The sequence below is a fragment of the Aphis gossypii genome, unplaced genomic scaffold, assembly GCF_020184175.1.
Source record: "Aphis gossypii isolate Hap1 unplaced genomic scaffold, ASM2018417v2 Contig00535, whole genome shotgun sequence".
Lineage (NCBI taxonomy): Eukaryota > Metazoa > Arthropoda > Insecta > Hemiptera > Aphididae > Aphis > Aphis gossypii.
In genome coordinates this window covers 38,437-61,312 of record NW_026083148.1, presented here as the reverse complement: position 1 = coordinate 61,312, position 22,876 = coordinate 38,437, and the positions used below count along the sequence as shown (strand labels likewise).

Here is a 22,876-nt window from a genome sequence, read left to right as displayed (position 1 = left end):
GTATCAATCACACTATGCGTTTTGTCGATTGCCGACATAAAAGGAAAAATCGATCGGTAATTGAACCATAGTACCCAAAATTAAATAGGTTTAAATATAAATCATTGCGTTATCTGGGCCAGACTAGACCGATTTGCGCCTTGCGGGAATCCCGCTCCGGGAAGCATATTACCAGAGCCCGGTTGTGAAACAATGTATGGTATGGTAATATGCCGCCGCGGGGGGAACGAACCGATCAAAAGACGTCTGGAAACGACCGTCCACCGCACCATGACGCATATTTTTATTTTAATTTGGAAATCCCAATGTATCCTAATGCAACCACTGCCCGCTGCCCCGCTATCCGACAGTCCATAATCGGTCGTAATGATGTCGTGAGAACACGAAGTGCCATAGAGTGTCTATGTAGTGGCGCGGAGGGTGGTGGGCATTTCCAACGGTCGTCACTCTTCACTCATTCTCCGTCGAACTTTGCCTCTTTTGTCTACTCTTCTGTGAACTGCACTCTATTATTTTTTATGCCGTCGGTCACCAGTGATTTTATAATATAATATAATATAAAATGTTGACTTTTTAAACGTTTTACGTTTTGTGTCTAACGACTCCAACGGTCGTCACTCGTTCGTTGTCGGAATTTGTGTCTTACTATCTGGCTGGTAGTTGCCTATCGCCATCAGTGGACAGTGATTACCTATTATATTGTATTATTCATTTCAAAATACCTTTCTATATAGTGAATATTATACATTCTGGTAAGTACCTATTTCATGTTATTATGTGTTAATGCTTTAATTTTAACTTTATTTCTTTTGTTATGAAAAAGTATTTACCTATCGACCTTAAAATTATTTACCCAAATAGTACCTATTAAATTAAAGAATAATAAGTAGGTAATAAACATGTATTATATTAGTTGAATTTGTAGTTTTATTTAATTTCTAATAGGTGATTTTCTTAATTTGTTAATCATTATTGTTATTTGTAATTATACCTAAGGGCTAAGATAAACTGAAATGTTTTGTTACATAGGTAAGTAATAAGTAAATATTAAATTAGTTGCTAATATAAAGTATCTGATCCGTGTAATCTATACCTAGTCATAATTTAACCTGGCAGCTGGCTATTATATTAGGGTACACCATTATTGCACTTGTTTTTATAGTTTTAAATACTTATAGTTTGTTATATATATGCACAAATCTATCTGTTTACAATGAGTTTAAAATATTTTAATTTTTTTTTATGGTAATTGATAAAATGTTATGTATAAATTGTACAAAGGGACAATTTTCTGGTAGTAATCTTCTATTTTATTTAAATTTGTTATTGCAATAGATAAAGGTAAATGCAATAACTTATTGTTATATTTTAAATACTTAATTTTTCCAATTTAATTTATTATGTTATTTATACCATATTAAAATAGTTATCTACCAAATAAATAAATATATAAATATTACCATAATATTATTATTATTTTTATTACATTACGTTTGAGAATTTTAGATTTTAAACGAAGTGATACAATGATGTGTGTGTGTTTTTTTTTTTTGTTTTTGTGTCCGTGTACAGCATAACTAGTCAAAATAATACTTCAATGTCAAACTTTGGGGGTGGTTTCCAATGGCAAAGTGAATATCCATGGTGCATTATAGAAGTCAAAAGTAAACATTTTCCAACAGTTTTCAAAAAAATCGAGAAAAACAAAAAAAAAAGTGACAGAAAAACGGGAATTTTTACGCAAAATCAGTTTTCGACCAAATCGATTTTTTTATATGGTTGTAACTCTAAAACTAATCACTGTAAATACTTTAAATTTTCACCAAATGTCTATGTTAATGTTATCTATATACAGTTAAATTTTCAAAAAATTTTGACTTTTTTTGAGTTATTTATAGACCACTGAAATTTTCGAATTTTATGCGAATTTTTTTTTGAAGTGTCGGTAAAAAAATTTTGGATGACCAAAAAAACTTGAAAATTTAATACAAGGTTCCTTATGAGTTGTTCTTATTGTAGCTAAAAAAAATTAAAAATGTTTTTTTATAAGCTTCTTATAATATGAGTGAATTTACTACAATAGACGAAATGCTTCATCCATTCCGTGGTCGTTGTCAGTGGATCCAATATATACCAAGCAAACCAGCAAAATATGGTATCAAAATGTATGCTTTATGTGACGCAAAATATTTTTAAACTTCAAATTTGGAAGTTTATTGTGGTAAACAGCCAGAAGGGCCGTATGATAATTCAAACGCACCAATGGAAATTGTAAAAAGGTTGATAACGGATATCGAAAAGTCCAATAGGAATCTTACTACTATGATCCTTTACCGATTTTTGCCATGATTTTATCACCTAATAAGAGCGGATTCACAAAACGATTTGCTCCGAATGTTCCAGCTGCATATATGCCGAGATAATAAAGTCGTTCAAATAATAAATAGGTGGAAAAAAAATTATCAAAGAATAAAAAATGCGTTTTTTCTTTCAAAGTTTGCACTAAAAATAAAACTACTGAAGCTCCAAATCCAAATATTTTCAACTTATTTTGATCTAATTCTGTTGAACTGCATTGGTATAGTATAAAATCATAGATAATTCCACACTCGGACGCCAAAACAAAAATTTTAATACCCCAAGGACTGGGCTTGCCCCTCATGTACTGTTTTACCGATAATTTCCCCTTGAACGGCATCATCTGCTCATCAATACACACATTTCTAACTTTCGGTAAATTATTACATTTTTTTTTTAATTTGGTCCTACAAGGGTCGAACTTTTATAAATTTGTCTACATTGTTACGCGGTATATCAAAATTATTAATTATATGTAAATTATTTCGTAACTGCAAGAAACGATCACGGGACATGGAATTTGAAATCAACGGTACTCTAAATTTTTCTTCCCAATACATACGTATCCTTGGAAATTTTAAACATCCCATAATCAAATGAATAGCGATTAATGTTTGTATTTCATGCTTATTTGTAGGTTTAAAATTTGTTTTATTGTTTTGTACGGTATACAAATTGGTATTGAACGCTACAATTTCAAAAAAATCGTTGTCGAAATATTGTAAAAAAAAATCAATGGGATTACGTAAATAGTCCACCTGCACTTGTGTTTCGAGATCTTATAATTCTATAGTTGGACACTGAAATGGTTGTTGTAACCATTTTATATATTTTTTTTGTGTTATCGGAAATTCATTTCTCGGAGGAGAAATTTGGGTGGGAATATCATTAGTATCCAAAGTATCAACTATAGTATCATCTGCAGTATCCATTACATTTTCAAAATTACCGTCGAATTGCTGTAATAAATCATCTAATTCCACACCCGGAAAATCATCTACCCCATCGAACGCCAAGTCGTCTTCATCATCATCAGTCATTTCTAAATCGGAGACTTCTCCATTTTCCAAAAGGTCTAATATACCTTGTGTTGTTAGTTTATTAGCCATTTTTTTCAACAAAACACTAATGAGTAATAAATATAACAAACAAAATATCAACTAAAACTATAATAATTATCGAAACAATTATTGTTTTATGATAATATGTTTATACTTTTGTTTTTAATTCATTTTTGTGATAATAATTATTATTTATTATGCACACGTGTGAAGATCTGATTACAATATTTCCCTCCATTTCAAATAAAGACATTTTCGCGCGCGATCGCATTATCAGGCGTAGTCGAAATGTATGTATTATGTGACGCAAAATATTTTTACACTTCAAATTTGGAAGTTTATTGTGGTAAACAGCCAGAAGGGCCGTATGATAATTCAAACGCACCAATGGAAATTGTAAAAAGGTTGATAACGGATATCGAAAAGTCCAATAGGAATCTTACCACTGATAATTACTATACAAGCATTCCTTTAGCCGAGTATTTGATGCAAAAACAAATAACTCTTGTTGGTACACTGAAAAAAAACAAGAGAGAGATTCCTCCTGAGTTTCTTCCCCATAAGAACAAAGCTGTTTCCTCCAGTATATTTGGTTTCCAAAAAGATAAAATGCTCACTTCTTACGTTCCTCGTAAAAATAAAACTGTTATATTACTTTCTACGATGCATGAAAAGGGAAGCCTTGATAATTTTACTAAAAAGCCGGAAATAATCATGGATTATAATAGTACAAAAGGTGGTGTAGATACTGTTGATAAAATGTGTGCTACTTATACTGTGTCTAGAATTACGAAACGTTGGCCTTGTGTGGTTTTCTATAGTCTAATGAATATTGTCGGAATAAACGCTCAAGTTTTATATGCATTTTCAAAGCCGAATGATGCACCGGATCGGCGTAGAATTTTTCTAAAAAATTTGTCTATGAGTCTTATGAAAGAACACCTTATTTCAAGATCGAAAATTAAAACATTACCAATGGATGTAACAGTTTTTTTAAAAAAATACCAAACGGAAAACGTTGTAGAAGATGTACAGGAGCCTCCTAAAAAGCGCAGGGTTTGTCGTTTATGTACGATCGAAAAAAAGAGATCATCTGCAACAATGATATGCTATAAATGCAAGTTGTACACATGTAAGAAGCATTCTAGCAAACATGAAATAATTTGTCAGACATGTAATGACGAAAGTTTATCAGACTAGAATTCGATTAATTATTTATTTTATACTGTGTTACTTTTATTTAGTAAGGAATAGAAAAATAAATCGTGTTTTATTAACAATTATATTGAAATCATCATAACAAATTATAAAAAAAATATGTATAAATTCATAAAATATTATATAAATAACAATAAAATGTTACAAAAAAATATTTCTATTAAAAGTTATTTATTTATCCTTCATTTTAATTAAATATATATGAAAAGCATTGTGTCGTATAAAGTAATACACAGTAGCGCGCCTGCCAAAAGGTTAAGTTCTGAAATAATTTCTATTAATTCATTATATTTTTCATCAGACAAAAAACTAGTATTATTAGCCAATTTTTTACTGTTTTTATGTAGTTCGTTATAAAAATTTGACTTCATATTAATCGTATCCATAAAAATTCTACACTGCGACGAGATACGAAAATGGCGATAAAATAATAAAAGTATGTTCAATATAGTTCGTCAGAATTATTATTTTTATAGTAGGGTATGAATCTGATGCAATAAAGATTAAGATTCTTATCTTTATTGTGTCAAATCGTACACATCACACGGCGGCACACGCATTTACAATAAACGATAAATAAAGTCGTTGGTGAATAGGTAAAGCGCGGATTTCTATGCAATTGCATATTTTTTTCTTTTCACATTTTTGGATTTTTTTCAGTTATCTTTATGAATTATAATAGATTGATTGAAAATAATAAATTTTTATTATTAATTAATTTGTAAATTTTAAATAAATAAAAAACAATTCTTGCAAAAAACCGCGCTTTAGTAATAGGCGATACCCAATTTTTCTTATTTTAATCATATTTCCTTTATCACTTCTGGCATTATACATAATACCTAGGCTCGTATTGTGCATATTTCCGAGTAATTTTTGGCATTTTATATAATGCCTAGGCATTTCACAAAACACCGGATTATCCATACTGCTGGTAACATCTATATGGTACACGCTGTTTTTTGGGCTATCGAACGATTGAGAACGGTACCATTGAGAACGTTATTTTTGGCAACACGATTGAGAACGCTCGAATTTTTTTTTTCAACGTTGCCAAATGTAATCAATCGATAATAATATGAGCACAATAATCTGTTGATATTTATTGAACTTTTATCGGATTTTCCGGATGTTAATAGTAACTTAGATATAAGATACGAGAGAAATGAGAATGATGGTTAGATTAGATTTGCAGTTGTGCAGTTTGCAGTCGTTGTACAAACTATTCGTCAAATAATAATAGATTAAAATGGAAAACAACGAAATTAAAATGATAAAAAGTGAACGAGGTGAAAACCTGATATTATTAGACAACAATAAATTTCGTTTTATTCGAAAACGTAAAGACACGAGGATGAAATGGAAGTGTTCAAATAATATTTGTACTGCAAGCATTCTAACCGACTCAGAAAAAAAAACAATTATTGAAAGACTCGGTAAGCATAACCATTCTAATATCTACTATAGAACGTCAAGTTGTACGAAGTTGTGCAAACGAAAAGCCGTAGATAGCATTTCAACAAATCCGAATAAAATAATACGCACAGAACTTTTAACAGACAATTATTCGAATTTGTGTCACAAAGACTTTGGTTATTGATGAAGCCCGTGAAATGGGCGAGGGAAGATATAGATGTGGTTTTCACACTTTCATAAAAATTAAATAACTATTTGTCAATATATATTAATATATATATATACAGTTGAATTACTGTCACTGACCACACACTATTAACCGTATCCATTCAAGACAGTTATATAGATTTAATTTTTTAGTATAAAAATGAATAAACATTTGTTAGAAAATTTAATAACATCAAAAAAAAAAAAATATTAAACGTAAAATAATGGAAATGAAACGTGGCGTTATAGATTCTGATAATTATTTTTATGAAACATTTAGACCAATTCTCGAACCATTGAACATACTATCAAAAAAAAATAATTCAACTGTTTCACATAATTATCCAGTTGATCAAAAAAATATAGAAGTACAATATGCAAGTGATGAAGATGGCGATAACTTAAATTCATCATACAATAATTTTTTTAATACACGTCCCCAACTACGGGGTTATGATAGGTCGTATGGTATGTATTATGACAAAGCTACCGATAAACTTAAAAATAGCAGATTTTCCAGTAACTTTAAGCCATGGTAACATTGGTAACTTAAATATACTCGATAATAACTATTCATGGACTGTTGGACATTGGTTTTTATTATGTGAGAAAGAACCAAAATATACAAACAGCTGATATGGAATCATATTATAATATTTTAAAGATAACTAAAGCTCATTTAAAAGTAGATGGAAAACCTAAGACATCAAGATACTTTAAATGGGTGAACGTTGTTAAACCTTTATATGAGCGTATGAAAATTGAGGAAAGCCAATTAAATACAGAAATAACCCAAATTGCCATTGCTGAATTGAAAACTTCTTTGCGATTAAATCTAAAACCATTTGATAACTATATATCTAGCTCCAACGCTAAACAAAATAAGATTCATAACAATACAACTATAAGAAATGATTAAATTTAGTCCAGTACCAGTTGTTCCAACATTTAAAGAACTTCCAACTGATGAGTTATTTAAGTTTAGTTTATCACCACCCACATAGCAATTAAATGTGTTACACATATTTTTACAACATTCTCTAAAAACATGTAAATATTGCTATAATTTGTTTTTTTTTTTTGTGTAATTTAAGTGTTCAAAATATTATCACAACATTGTGACAACGATTTGTGGCAGAAAATTCCATATTGCAACAATAACTTTTTGAATTATTGTTTTATTTGGGTTTATAAATATTTTGAAAAGATTGCCTTTGAATATTTGTTAAATGTATTTTTAAATGTTGCATAGGTATAGCTTGCTTTTTTACAAAAATTAACGTGGTTATATGATTTGTTCATGGACGTAGCCCTGTGTGCAAAATATTTTCTCATAGACATTTCATATTAGTCACATTGAGACATGTGAAGTTATTAATTATGACTCAGAGGCTACTCTGAGACACTACCGTGACGCTTAATGCCCGGTATTGCGAAGTTAATACATGAGATGTAACAAAATAATGGTATATGTTTCATCACATAGGAACTTCTATAAGTAGTCAGTTTTGAGACATCGCTTAGATCTCGCATAAAGTGCACAAAGTTAATATTCAGGGAAAAAAAACACGGTGCGACCTGCAACAAATCTTCAACGGTATCCGGGTTTCGATCCTAACACCCCTAGATTTATAACACCTACGCCTAACCTACTGGGACACCTATCGAGATGTTTAGTCATTGTAATCTGGTGTATATAAAATACATCAACAGTCAGAGGGTACAGAATAGGTATATACATGTAAACGTCATAAATAATTATGTTCTATATTAAAAATAAATAACTTTTTCGCATTATCGCAAATTGCGAATATTCCCCCATTTGTATTACAGTAATAACTAATAAGAAATATACCTATATATTGTATATTATTCATAGGTATTACTGTGTTAGGTACCTACCTACCTATTAATTATTATATTATGTAGGTAGGTACTCATGGATATTTATATTTTGTTTTAATAACTTGTATGATAGGTAGTTAGTAATTAAGTTAAAGAGTGTCGTGTTGTAAAAGCAATATCAGTAGTTATTTAAAATAGTATACTACCTATAGCTAGTAGATGGTACCTATATTTTCTATTAAACGACATGGTATTATTGTAAGTTGTAACATAATGAAATAATTTTGTTCTCTAGTATCTCTATAGGTATCTATAAGTCATAGACATAATTTTAAGTAAATTATTGGAGGGGGAGCAGTCAGTGGTAAAACTGAAACTCTATAAGGTAAGATCACTAAGATCACACTATTTCCCATATTTAGGTTGAAATCTGAGGGGGCAGACAAAAATAAACAGATTTATAAAAATAGGTATCTAAAATATACTGAAATGCCTAACTATGACATAATAATCATATTATGACAAATAAGGCACTGGTCAAGGTGTATTGATAAACTTTTCACTGAACCATCTAATCTTTGAAATGATTACCTATCTAGATTTAAAAATATTATAATACCCAGGTACCTACATACATAAACAATGATTAAAAAATAAATCAACCTATATAGTATTATACTGTACCTATATTATCAAAATAAATATGCACCTACTAAATAATTTTCTTACACCATTTTTAATTAACAAATATATATCTACAGATATAAATAATAATTTATTAATATAAATAGTTGATACATAAACAAATTTAACGAATAATATGAAAAATTAAATTTACATCATAAAATTTTTATTACCTATATAAAATGTACCTTCATTAGGTATATCTTATATATAAAAATGAATCGCAAAATTTGGTAAGCGCATAACTCAACAACGCCTGGACCGATTTCGCTCATTCTTTTTTTGTTTGGGTCGTAATTGTCAGGAGAAGGTTCTTACGGACGAAAAATTTGAGAAAGTTATCGGGTTAGAGAAATATGACGAGGTGGTGATGAAATTACAGAGGCGCCATCTATCCAGCAAATAGTCAACTAAATTATTTTTGGTAGTCAATGGCAACCATTTAAATAAAATAAATCATTTATTTAAAATGTTTTTAAAAATGCATGCAAATAGACATACAAACAACGCAAATGTTCGCAAATGTTCGTTGAAGTCCAAGGATGGTTTTTACGGCTAGAAAAATTAGAATTATTGCTGGAAAAACCCTAAAAATAGCCCTTTTCTTTTTAAAATAGCCCTTCCTATAATATTTATAATATAATACTGATCGTATCCATGGCAACCAACAATCGTGTTTTGTGCAGAGTGTTTAGTTAGTTAGTGTTTGTTTAGTTCGTGATTAGTGAAAAAATAATTTATATTTGATATGCCTCCTATAAGACGAAGCAATTTAGGTAGAAGAACAAGAAATGCTACAAACCAAGCTAATTACCGATCTAATTCACAAACGCGTGAAGCGCGAGCAAGTTTGAATCGAGCTGCTTTTAGTTACGATGTGTCAATTGACTACAGTAACTACCAATGTGTTGTTATTGGTTCTATGAACTCGGTTTGCTCACACTGTAAGGCATTAAAATACAAAAACGAAGCCAATGGATTGTGTTGCGCAAATGGTAAAGTGAAATTGATACCATTGGATCCACCACCAGAACCATTGTACTCATTGGTTTCAGGAATAGGAACAGATTCTATACACTTTTTGACAAATATCCAACAATATAACAATTGCTTTCAAATGACTTCATTTGGGGCAACAAATGTAGTTCGGGAAAATTTTATGCCAACTTTCAAGGTATGTATTATAGCAGTTACTCATAATTATTTTAGCGAACAAAATTTTCTGTCACCAAAGTTAAGATGTGTCACTAATCTTCAATTTCTTAATCATAAAGAAATATATCACTTAGTCATCATATTATATTATGGTGTTTCAGTTTCAGTGACACTTTTATTATATTTTATATTTGATAGATATTAGTTAAAACTAAATATATACTTTTTAAGATCAAATATTATTTAAGTTTGATCACCGACAATCCATTAATTTATACCACACCATAATATATTTTTTTTATTTACAGATACAAGGGCAAATATATCATAGAGCAGGTTCACTGTTACCAGTGTCAGATAGCGACAACAAATTCCTGCAAATTTATTTTATGGGCAATTCACCACAAGAAATTGATCTGCGTTGTGCACATAACAATTTAGTAAAGAGGTCTATTGTAGAACAATTACAAACTTTATTTCATCAGCACAATCAATTGATTATATTGTTTAAAACTGCCCTGGATCTGATGCCATCCGATAATCACAAAATTGTAATCAGAGCTGATAAAACACCTGCAGGTCAACATACAAGACGTTTTAATGCACCAATATTGATGAAGTTGCTATCGTTGTAGTTGGAGAAAACTTGGAATCCCGTGATATTGTTTTACGTCGTCGGAATGATCAATTACAACGTATAAAGGAAACACACCGCTCATATGATGCACTGCAATATCCCATTATATTTTGGCAAGGTGAAGATGGCTACGATTTTTCAATAAAAATGATAAATCCCATTGCAGGTAACTAAAATATTAGTTTAGCTATGGCGATAATATCTCAGTCATTATATTATGTATTTTAATTTTATATTTGAATGTTATTAAAACAAAATCTATTTACAGGTTCTGAAACCAACAAAAAAGTCAGTTCAATGAACTATTATTCATACCGCCTAATGATTCGGGAAAATGAAGATAATCACATATTGAAATGTCGGCGATTATATCACAAATATGTTGTTGACATGTATGTTACAATTGAAACGGAAAGATTAACATTCATCAGGTTGAATCAAACCAAACTCCGATCTGAAGAGTATATTCACCTTCGAGATGCGATTAATACTGATGGAAATGCACAGAATGTCGGTCGGATGACTATTCTTCCAGCAACATACATCGGAAGCCCTCGGCATATGCACGAATATGCTCAAGATGCCATGTCGTATGTTCGTCATTATGGTACAGCAGATTTGTTCATCACATTTACATGCAATCCGCAATGGATAGAAATCAATCAGGAGTTATTCTCTGGGCAATCACCCATTGATCGTCATGATATTACAGCCAGAGTCTTTAGACAAAAGTTGAAATCTTTAATGGATTTCATCGTAAAACATAATGTGTTTGGTGAGACACGCTGCTGGATGTATTCTGTGGAGTGGCAGAAACGAGGATTGCCACATGCACACATTTTGATTTGGTTGGTTGAAAATATAAGGCCAAATGAAGTTGATGCAGTGATATCAGCTGAAATCCCTAATGTACAAGTAGATCCTGGATTGCATGAGGTAGTTATCAAAAACATGATACATGGTCCCTGTGGAACTCTTAATCAAAATTCACCGTGTATGATGGATGGTAAATGTTCAAAACGATATCCACGGACATTAATATCGGAAACAATTACTGGTAATGACGGTTATCCATTGTATCGTCGCAGATCGACAGCAGACAATGGAAAATCAACAATTGTAAAATTAAATCAACAAGATATTGAAATAGATAATCGTTGGATTGTTCCATTTCACCCATTTTATCAAAGACATTCAAGCACACATCAACGTTGAATCTTGCCATTCAGTGAAATCTATTAAATACATTTGCAAATATGTAGCCAAAGGGAGTGATATGGCTGTGATTGGAATTGGTGCAGAGAATTCCAATGATGAAGTTACCCAATACCAAATGGGCCGCTATGTCAGTAGTAATGAGCAGTTTTGGCGAATATTTTCTTTTCCTATTCATGAGAGACACCCTTCTGTTGTTCACTTAGCTGTGCATTTAGAAAATGGACAAAGAGTGTATTTTACAGCACAGAACGCAGTACAAAGAGCTGCTCAGCCACCATCTACTACATTAACCAGTTTTTTTGAGACATGCCAAAACGATGATTTCGCACAAACATTGCTATATTCTGAAATGCCAAAATATTATACCTGGAATCAATCCTCAAGGAGATTTATACGACGGAAACAAGGAAAACCAGTTCCAGGATATACAGATGTATATTCCACCGATGCGATTGGCCGGATTTATTCAGTACATCCAAGCAATGATGAATGTTTTTACTTACGACTGCTATTAGTCAATGTACGTGGCCCAACATCATTCCAACAGTTACGAACTGTTGATGGTGAATTGTGTGTATCCTACAGAGAAGCCTGTCAACGTCAATCATTAAGTGTTTGTGGTATTAATCTAGAAAACCCATGTTTCTCACATGGTCAATTGTATGTTGCCTGTTCCCGTGTTGGAAAACCATCAGATTTGTTTATCTATGCGCCAGGTAATCAAACAAGAAACATCGTATACCACAAAGTACTACAATGATAATAATAATAATTATGATTCACATGATTAACAATAAAGCGATTACTTACTTTTAAATCATGACAGAACCGTCACCCTGGTGATAGGGCGTTGTGAATAAAAAATAATTAAATAAAACTATAACAGTTAAAACTATAACTACTTACTTTTAAATCATTATATATGTTTTATTTAATTATTTTTTATTCACAACGCCCTATCACCAGGGTGACGGTTCTGTTCAGGAGAATTTTTTAAAATACGTAGGCACAAAAACTGCCACATTACAAATCTTTCGTCGTGAATTCAACGTAATATTAGCACTATCAATAAGATTAAATTAAAAATTAACACACGGCATACGAAAATGCAAAAAAAGAAAGTAACACACGGGCAACGCCGTGTCGGGTCAGCTAGTCTTATATATAAAAATGAATCGCAAAATGTTGGTAAGCGCATAACTAAACAACCCCTGGACCGATTTGGCTGATTTTTTTCTTCAACTGTTCGGAATTGCCAGGAGAAGGTTCTTACGGACGAAAAATTTGAAATTGGTTTTGAACATTTACCATCCATCATACACGGTGAATTTTGATTAAGAGTTCCACAGGGACCATGTATCATGTTTTTGATAACTACCTCATGCAATCCAGGATCTACTTGTACATTAGGGATTTCAGCTGATATCACTGCATCAACTTCATTTGGCCTTATATTTTCAACCAACCAAATCAAAATGTGTGCATGTGGCAATCCTCGTTTCTGCCACTCCACAGAATACATCCAGCAGCGTGTCTCACCAAACACATTATGTTTTACGATGAAATCCATTAAAGATTTCAACTTTTGTCTAAAGACTCTGGCTGTAATATCATGACGATCAATGGGTGATTGCCCAGAGAATAACTCCTGATTGATTTCTATCCATTGCGGATTGCATGTAAATGTGATGAACAAATCTGCTGTACCATAATGACGAACATACGACATGGCATCTTGAGCATATTCGTGCATATGCCGAGGGCTTCCGATGTATGTTGCTGGAAGAATAGTCATCCGACCGACATTCTGTGCATTTCCATCAGTATTAATCGCATCTCGAAGGTGAATATACTCTTCAGATCGGAGTTTGGTTTGATTCAACCTGATGAATGTTAATCTTTCCGTTTCAATTGTAACATACATGTCAACAACATATTTGTGATATAATCGCCGACATTTCAATATGTGATTATCTTCATTTTCCCGAATCATTAGGCGGTATGAATAATAGTTCATTGAACTGACTTTTTTGTTGGTTTCAGAACCTGTAAATAGATTTTGTTTTAATAACATTCAAATATAAAATTAAAATACATAATATAATGACTGAGATATTATCGCCATAGCTAAACTAATATTTTAGTTACCTGCAATGGGATTTATCATTTTTATTGAAAAATCGTAGCCATCTTCACCTTGCCAAAATATAATGGGATATTGCAGTGCATCATATGAGCGGTGTGTTTCCTTTATACGTTGTAATTGATCATTCCGACGACGTAAAACAATATCACGGGATTCCAAGTTTTCTCCAACTACAACGATAGCAACTTCATCAATAGTTGGTGCATTAAAACGTCTTGTATGTTGACCTGCAGGTGTTTTATCAGCTCTGATTACAATTTTGTGATTATCGGATGGCATCAGATCCAGGGCAGTTTTAAACAATATAATCAATTGATTGTGCTGATGAAATAAAGTTTGTAATTGTTCTACAATAGACCTCTTTACTAAATTGTTATGTGCACAACGCAGATCAATTTCTTGTGGTGAATTGCCCATAAAATAAATTTGCAGGAATTTGTTGTCGCTATCTGACACTGGTAACAGTGAACCTGCTCTATGATATATTTGCCCTTGTATCTGTAAATAAAAAAAATATATTATGGTGTGGTATAAATTAATGGATTGTCGGTGATCAAACTTAAATAATATTTGATCTTAAAAAGTATATATTTAGTTTTAACTAATATCTATCAAATATAAAATATAATAAAAGTGTCACTGAAACTGAAACACCATAATATAATATGATGACTAAGTGATATATTTCGTAATGATTAAGAAATTGAAGATTAGTGACACATCTTAACTTTGGTGACAGAAAATTTTGTTCGCTAATAATTAAGAGTAACTGCTATAATACATACCTTGAAAGTTGGCATAAAATTTTCCCGAACTACATTTGTTGCCCCAAATGAAGTCATTTGAAAGAAATTGTTATATTGTTGGATATTTGTCAAAAAGTGTATAGAATCTGTTCCTATTCCTGAAACCAATGAGTACAATGGTTCTGGTGGTGGATCCAATGGTATCAATTTCACTTTACCATTTGCGCAACACAATCCATTGGCTTCGTTTTTGTATTTTAATGCCTTACAGTGTGAGCAAACCGAGTTCATAGAACCAAAAACAACACACTGGTAGTTACTGTAGTCAATTGACACATCGTAACTGAAAGCAGCTCGATTCAAACTTGCGCGATTATTAGTTGAATTTCGAGTTCGCGCTTCACGCGTTTGTGATATCCAAATTCTTTCACGTTCATTCGGTCGTCACGTTCTTGAGGACTTTGGTTAGATCGGTAATTAGCTTGGTTGGTAGCATTTCGGGTTATTCTACCTAGATTGCTCCGTCGTATAGGAGGCATATCAAATATGAATTATTATGTTTTTAAGGTCTTCCCAGGAATTTTTTATTATATTTTATTCAAACAATTAAATTGAATAAATATTGTCTATAATATTTCCATGGCAAAACAAAAATATTATAGTTTTAATTAATTTTTTATATTTTGACGGTATCGGGTTCAAATCAAAACCTTGCTATAACATTTTAAATAAATTATTTATTTTATTTAAATGGTTGCCATTGACTACCAAAAATAATTTAGTTTACTATTTGCTGGACAGATGGCGTCTCTGTAATTTCATCACCATCTCGTCATATTTCTTAAACCTGATAACTTTTTCAAATTTTTCGTCCGTGAGAACCTTCTCCTGGCAATTCGAACAGTTGAAGAAAAAAATCAGCCAAATCGATCCAGGGGTTGTTTAGTTATGCGAATACCAACACATTTTGCGATTCATTTTTATATATAAGATATGAATTAAATGAACGCATACGATTTGAAGAACACAAGTTAATATGCGGAACACACAAACCAATTTTACCTCGAATGCCTACCCCCGGATCGATGTTAGAATTCGATGCATGGAAAAAAACTCAACGACATCCGATAGTTATATATGCTGATTTTGAAGCACTACTAAGAAAATCCGATGAAAAATGTGGGAACAATACAAAAGCTATTCAAAAACACGAGGCCATGAGTTATGGTTTTATGGTTAAAGCAAATAACGACGTTCCCGCAGAACTGCTTGAACAATTTAATATTCCAACTTCACCTATAATTTTTCGTGGCGATGAAGATAATCAGAATGTGGGTGAACATTTTGTGAAGAGTATCGTTGAAATAGCTGAAAACATTGAAAAATTACTACGAACCAACATACCAATAACCTTTACTACAGAACAACAACAAGCACATAATTTATGTAAGACATGTAATTTATGTAAAAACGGTTTCTCTGTGGGAAACCATAAAGTTGCTGATCACTGTCACTTATCGGGTAAATTTCGACAAACATTGTGTAATACCTGCAACCTCAAGCTTCAAACACCAAATTTTGTACCATGTTTTTTTCACAATTTATCGAATTATGATGCACATTTTATTGTAACTGAACTCGGTCTCGATGTGAAAAGAATTTCTGTAATACCAAACAGTGAAGAAAAATTCATCTCATTTTCAAAACACGTTTCCAACCCCTTTTCAATACGGTTCATCGACACATTAAGATTTATGGCTTCAAGTTTATCAACACTCTCGGAAAATTTATTAACACCAGGGTTCGAAAAGTTTAGAGAAACAGCTAAACATTTTAATACCGCAGACTTGCCACTCGTTACTCGTAAAGGTGTTTACCCTTATGAGCATACGGATGGTTGGAACAAGCTGGAGCAAACCAATTTACCAGAGAAACCAGGTTTCTACAGTACACTAACAGAATCAAATATACAAGAAGAAGATTATGAACATGCAAAAACTGTTTGGAGTCACTTTGGATGCAAGACTTTGGGTGAATACAGTGATCTATATCTGAAAATTGATGTTTTATTGTTGGCTGACGTGTTTGAGAACTTCAGAGACCTATGTTTAACCACATACTGTTTGGATCTTTTTACTATACAGCACCAGGATTCTCCTTTAATTGTATGTTAAAATATACCAGAGTCAAATTAGAGTTACTTACAGAGTATGATATGCTGTTGATGATTGAAAAGGGTAATTATAATAATTATATATAAAAATTTACATATATAATATATAAATTTTTTATAGGAATTCGAGGAGGTTTGACACAAGCAAGTATGAGGTATTTTTTTATTTTATTTTTATTTAAATTTAAATCTATGAGATTACTGGGCCTCACTGAGACATACTCGTGTGGAGGCCCAGGGTTATCTACTATACATTACATATTTACATACAAATTATAATTAACAGGCATCTACAATATTTATGTTTGACTTTATAACCTAATTGTACAAAAGAAGTGAAAACAAAAACAAAAACAGATAAAGTATGTAAAAGGTAGATTGGTACAAAATATTCGTGACGAAAATAATACTAATATTATAAATACTATAAATATATACATGGAAGCAATAGGTAACTTAAGATTTTGAATGATAATATGTGTGTAAACAGAGTGGCATATTTTTAGTCTTATTTAGTGAAGTCACATTCATACATTAACCAGTGTGTGATATGTTTCTTAAATAATGGCAATGGTAAGTTCGCTAAATAAGTTGGCATTGAATTGATAATCTGGGTCCTTATGAAATCAAATACCATTCGACAGCCGGTTTTTTTTGGCCAAAATTGGGAGTATTTATTTAGTGCGTACCTAGTATTGACACCATGGTTCAAAGGGGACAGTATAATGTGTTTTTTTATATAAAGAATGCTTATTTTGAAGTACAGGTTTTTAATATTTAATACATTAAACTCTTTAATATTTTTTCGGTAGGATATCTACGGTCTTTTTTAATTGCAACTTTGATAATTGTGTTCTGACAGGTTTGAAGTAGGGAGAGAATATTATCATAGGCACCACCCCAACCTATTAAACCATATGTGATTTGCGATTCAACAAGAGCTAAGTAAAATATTCTAATGTCTTTAGGTGGTAGAATATCACGAAGTTGTTTTATTATATAAACTAATTTTTTCAACTTATTGCAAACAGATGTAATTTGATCTACCCACTTCATATCCGAGCACATTTCAATGCCTAGATATTTAAAACTTTTTACTATATTGATTGATTTGCAGTGGCATAGGTCATGGATCTGGCATGTATTATCGTGGATTTTAATTGAATTTAAGCTAGGTAAAGTGGGCTTGGTGAGAGAGTGTAGTATAATAGCTGATTTTTCAAAGTTTAAAAATAAGTTATTAACACCTAACCAGTTATCGATGATTTTGAGGTCTGTCTCAATATTATTAAAAACATCGTTCCATGTATTAGCTATGCAAATTAGTGCAGTATCATCAGCGTAGCATATTACTTGACTTTTTAAATTAAGTGTTTTTATATCATTTAGTTGAATATTAAATAAAATAGGAGATAACGTTGTACCTTGTGGGACTCCACATTTTATTGACAACTCATTACTGATGGAATCATTAATTTTTACTATTTGTTTTCTATTATTAAGATAGGATGTAAAAAGAGAAAGAGCGAAACCGGATATTCCGATATTATTCATTTTATTTAAAAGTATGGTATGATCTACTGTGTCGAATGCTTTGGTTAAGTCGAGATAAATAGTAGCGCATTTTTTTCCTTCTTCTAAGGCAGTATATATAGTTTTAGTTACGTTGGCTATAGCTTGGTCAGTTCCCTTACCTGGTCTGAACCCAAATTGGTGCTTAAAGAATAGATTATTTGATTCTAAAAAGTCTAGTAACCTCTTTTTTATTATTTTTTCGAATATTTTTGCTATATTTGAAATTACTGAGATTGGCCGGAAGTTACTATATGATGTTGTTGGACCTTTTTTGTGTATTGGTGTGATTATGGCTACTTTGAAGTTATCTGGTATTAGGTTTTGAGAAATACTTAGGTTAAAAATGTGACATAAAGGTATACAAAATATGGTACTATGTTTTTTTAATAAATCAGTTGTAATTTTATCAATTCCAGGAGATGACCCATTTTTTAATTTCGAGATTGCTTTTAATATTTCTTCTGTTGTTATAGTTTCAAATTTATTTAAGGAAGGCTTATTTTGAATTTCTGTATTATTTAATTCAGACGGAGTAATAAGGGGGGTGTTTTCAATTTTACGGTTTTGTATTTGTGCAACTAAATCTGATGCCACGTTAGCAAAATAATTGTTAAATTGATTTGCTAATATACTACTTTGTTTTTTTATATCTGTTGTGTCATTAATTAAATTTATTAATTTTTCAAAATGATTTTGTTTTTTATTTTTTGCAATTATATCTTTGATTATTTTCCATTTAAGTTTTATATTATTTCCGGAATTCAGTATTTCAGTTTTATAGTACGTTATCTTAGCGTCTTTTATTACATTGGTTAATTTGTTTCTAAATCGTATATAGTAGCTTTTTAATTTCAGATTTTGAGGGAATTTTCTAACTTGTATATGTAAGCGATCTCTATGTCTAATGGAATTAATAATCGCTGTTGTGGCCCATGGCTTTAATTTTTTAGTTTTAGATGAAATAGTTATTTCTATTGTGGAGTTTTTTTTTAGTTTATTTATAGTTTCAACCAAGTACTGTAAGGCTAAATTGACGTCATTAAAGTCGAATATTTCTGACCACTTATGATTTTGAACCAGATTAGTTAGCTTACGGTCATCAATTTTTAAGATTTTCAAGGGGTTCGGACTGTTATTACGGCTATCTGATAAGTTACCTATACTAAGAGTCGTTGGGTAGTGATCTGTTATATTTGTATGCACAACTATTGGTAGCAGATTGTTATAGGATTTTGTTTTTAAAAATATGTGGTCTATACATGTTTTCGAGGTAGGTCTGGTGATGTTTTTGATTAACGGTAAAAAACCAAACTGTGCCATTATAAGCGAGTAGTCTTCTTTAATTTTTGAGGGTTTAAGCAAATCAATATTAATGTCACCCAATATAATTTTATATTTAGCGGTTATTAGGGTAGATCTGTATAATATGGTATCATTTAGTTCATTTAGAGCAGAATCAACGTTACTATTGGGTGATCTGTACAGTGGGTAAATCAGAAAATCAGTTTTAGATTTTTTGAAGACAATTTCTAGGGCTGTTATATTTTGAATGTTGAGTTCTGATACTGTGATAACATGTAATGTGTTTTTTAAATAAACTACGACTCCATCATTTTTATTTTTATTATGCTCGGTTGCATGGACCGTATAACCATTCATTTGGAAATTATTAATTGATATACCTTCTAAACCTAGCCAAGCTTCAGTTAAGATAATTACCTCAAATTTTGTTTCAATATTATCCAAAATAATACATAATTCATCAAAGTGTTTTTGTATACTGCAGATATTCATTGTAAATATATTTATTGCATTTTGATTGTACATTACGGTGTCGAGATTATTATACACACATTCAATTTCACACAAATCGTTAATGTTATCAAGAACTAATGCACTATCAGTGTTATAATTAGTGTTCATAAAATATAGTGAGATAATCATAGCGTAAGAGACATATATAGTAGTGTATTGGTTTAAAGTTCAATGAATATTTGTAAAGATAATTAATGTGATATTTAGTGGTTAAAAACCTGGCTAATGAATTGAAATAGATGTTCACTAATAAGACCTTCTTTCTGTTTACGTAATTAGGGAATAACAATTTAAATTTTAGACAATACAATAATAATTTTGAATAGTGTATGTGTTTACATAAGAATATTAAATAAATGTAGTTATTGATAAATTGTAGATGATTTTTTTTACTGTTAATGTGAGAGTATGATTTTGCAAATAAGAAACAAATTATTTTAAATGAGTAGAGTTAGATTTTAGATTATGAATTACCTCTTCATTGGCCACGTTGATTATTTTCTCTGACTCATTTTTGCGGAGGAAAATCTGCCCGTTTTTGGTCCAGACGAATTTATAGTTGTATTGATTGCGGAAGTCTCGAGCTTGTTTGAATAAGAAACTGCTTTTTGATGTTAAATTTTCTCTTATGTATATTGACACTTCAGGTTCCATACCAATATTCTTTGTGGACAGATTCCTTATTATTTTACGAGAGTCTAATATTTTTACTTTATCTTGGTGACTTGTGAATCCAACCACTATTCTTCTTGTAAGATTATTTTGTGTACGACCAACTCTGTGACAGTCATTAATCATAGGGTCTGTAATTTTAATATTAAGTTGAGTACCGATGTTTTTGACTATTTCGTAACAATTTTCTAATTTATTTTCTGGAACACCGTCAATGACAATTTCATTATTAATCATACGACGTTCAAGGAATTCAATTTTGCTTTCTAAAGTATTGATTTGGGTTTTCATGTTTTGATTATCTGTTATGATTTTATCAATCACATTAATTTTTTTGTTTATAAGATCGAAGTTGTTCCCGGTTTCTTTTTTAAACATTTCAAAACTATCTTTGAGTTGTAATATAATGCCCTTAATATCGGAGAGATTTGTATTATCATCATTAATTTTGTTATCAATTCGTAGAGAAGCTCTTTTTTCTGCCGAACACTTGTGACATCTCCAGTATGAGCCTTCATCGTTGTAGAATGCAACGTCTTCTTTTGTGAGTTTTTGGCATTTTGCATGCCATGGTAGTTTGCAATCATTGCAAGAAATGGATAAGGATCTTGATGTAATAGCGGTAGAACAACTATTACAAATAGTCATTATGTATAGATAGTGTACGTGATTAATGGGATATAGGTGCTAATTACTATGAAAATGAAACGCGAGCACAACGGTAACGATATATCACTATGCGATTAGAAAACAATTGTAAAGCGGTAACTGCGATAAGCGACCGACGTAAAACGCAAAACGACCGTACAGGTCAACGTACAGCAGATAACTGAATGTATGCTAAAGCTAATAATGAAAAGACCCCAGATTATGATCCAACAAAGCCCAAATCATGGTTAATTTATCAAGATTGTAAGTATACATATACAATATACATATATTTGAATTATTTTTTAATATTAATTTATTTTTTTAGGTAATAATCTGTACGGTTGGGCAATGTCACAACACATGCCCTGTGGTGGTTTTAAGTGGGTTGAACCTAAGCTAGAAGGGCTAAATGATTTGAACAATACATCACCCATCGGACGGATATATAAAGTTGACATTTCTTATCCGAAAGAACTCCACGATAAACACAATGATTTGCCTTTTCTTCCTCAAAACATTATCTCAGCTGGCTCAAAAGTTAAAAAACTTATGGCAACACTTCAGTCGAAAAAAAACTATATTATTCATTACCGAAACCTTCAGCAAGCTTTAGCCAATGGGCTAATAGTTGAAAAAGTAAATGTATAAATGTTTTTATTTTACATTTATAATATAATTATTTTTTATTATAGGTTCATAGAGTAGTTCAGTTTAATCAATCGCCATGGCTGGCTCCATACATAGCACTAAACACAGAGATGCGAAAAAAAGCAGCAAATGATTTTGAGAAAGACTTTTTCAAGTTTTTAAATAATTATAATAATTATAATTTAAATAATAGCTGACCCGACACGGCGTTTCCCTTGTATTACTTTCTTTTTTTGCATTTTCGTATGTCGTGTATTAGTTTTTAATTTAATTGTATGGATAGTGCCAATATCACGTCAAAATCTCAATTTAATTTTGTGTGTGTGTGTGTATTAAATATTCATTGAAAACATACATTTATAGGCCGTGAATATTATTATATTTTTTTTATTATTATTATTAGCACCTCCTTATATACTACATTGGTTGTTTTTCCACTTATGGCAAAAATGACTAAATGTAAATGTCATACATAGAGCACCTTTCGTCACCAAATAATTTTCCTTAAGTCAAGAGTGCCATTAATTTCTTTACTTTAATATGAAATACTCTCGCTATAATGTCATGACGATCGTCCAGTTTTGTCCAGAAAACAGTGCATCTATGATGTCTTTCCAAGTAGGGTTACATGTAAATGTGATGAATAGATCA

At 31.2% G+C, this 22,876-nt stretch overlaps 4 protein-coding genes and 1 pseudogene across 4 annotated transcripts; 3 read left to right on the top strand and 2 right to left on the bottom strand.

Annotated features, from left to right (window-relative positions):
• The first annotated feature begins 3,707 nt into the window (after positions 1-3,707).
• Positions 3,708-4,619, top strand: LOC126554546 (piggyBac transposable element-derived protein 4-like). The gene has a single exon (XM_050209604.1). The coding sequence runs from the start codon at positions 3,708-3,710 to the stop codon at positions 4,617-4,619; it is 912 nt and encodes a 303-aa protein (XP_050065561.1).
• A 4,373-nt stretch (positions 4,620-8,992) lies between these two features.
• Positions 8,993-10,707, top strand: LOC126554540 (uncharacterized). Its single transcript, XM_050209600.1, has 2 exons — positions 8,993-9,963; positions 10,253-10,707. The coding sequence occupies exons 1-2, from the start codon at positions 9,538-9,540 to the stop codon at positions 10,577-10,579; spliced, it is 753 nt and encodes a 250-aa protein (XP_050065557.1). The 5' UTR covers positions 8,993-9,537; the 3' UTR covers positions 10,580-10,707.
• Positions 10,708-10,989: 282 nt separating this feature from the next.
• Positions 10,990-11,704, top strand: LOC126554545 (uncharacterized; annotated as a pseudogene).
• Positions 11,705-12,745: 1,041 nt separating this feature from the next.
• Positions 12,746-13,594, bottom strand: LOC126554544 (uncharacterized). The gene is made up of 2 exons (XM_050209603.1): positions 13,073-13,594; positions 12,746-12,775 (listed from the first exon to the last, which is right to left on the bottom strand). Exons 1-2 carry the CDS (start codon positions 13,592-13,594, stop codon positions 12,746-12,748), a joined length of 552 nt encoding a protein of 183 aa, XP_050065560.1.
• Positions 13,595-20,686: 7,092 nt separating this feature from the next.
• On the bottom strand, positions 20,687-21,574 carry LOC126554543 (uncharacterized). The gene has a single exon (XM_050209602.1). The coding sequence runs from the start codon at positions 21,572-21,574 to the stop codon at positions 20,687-20,689; it is 888 nt and encodes a 295-aa protein (XP_050065559.1).
• Between the last annotated feature and the right edge of the window lie 1,302 nt (positions 21,575-22,876).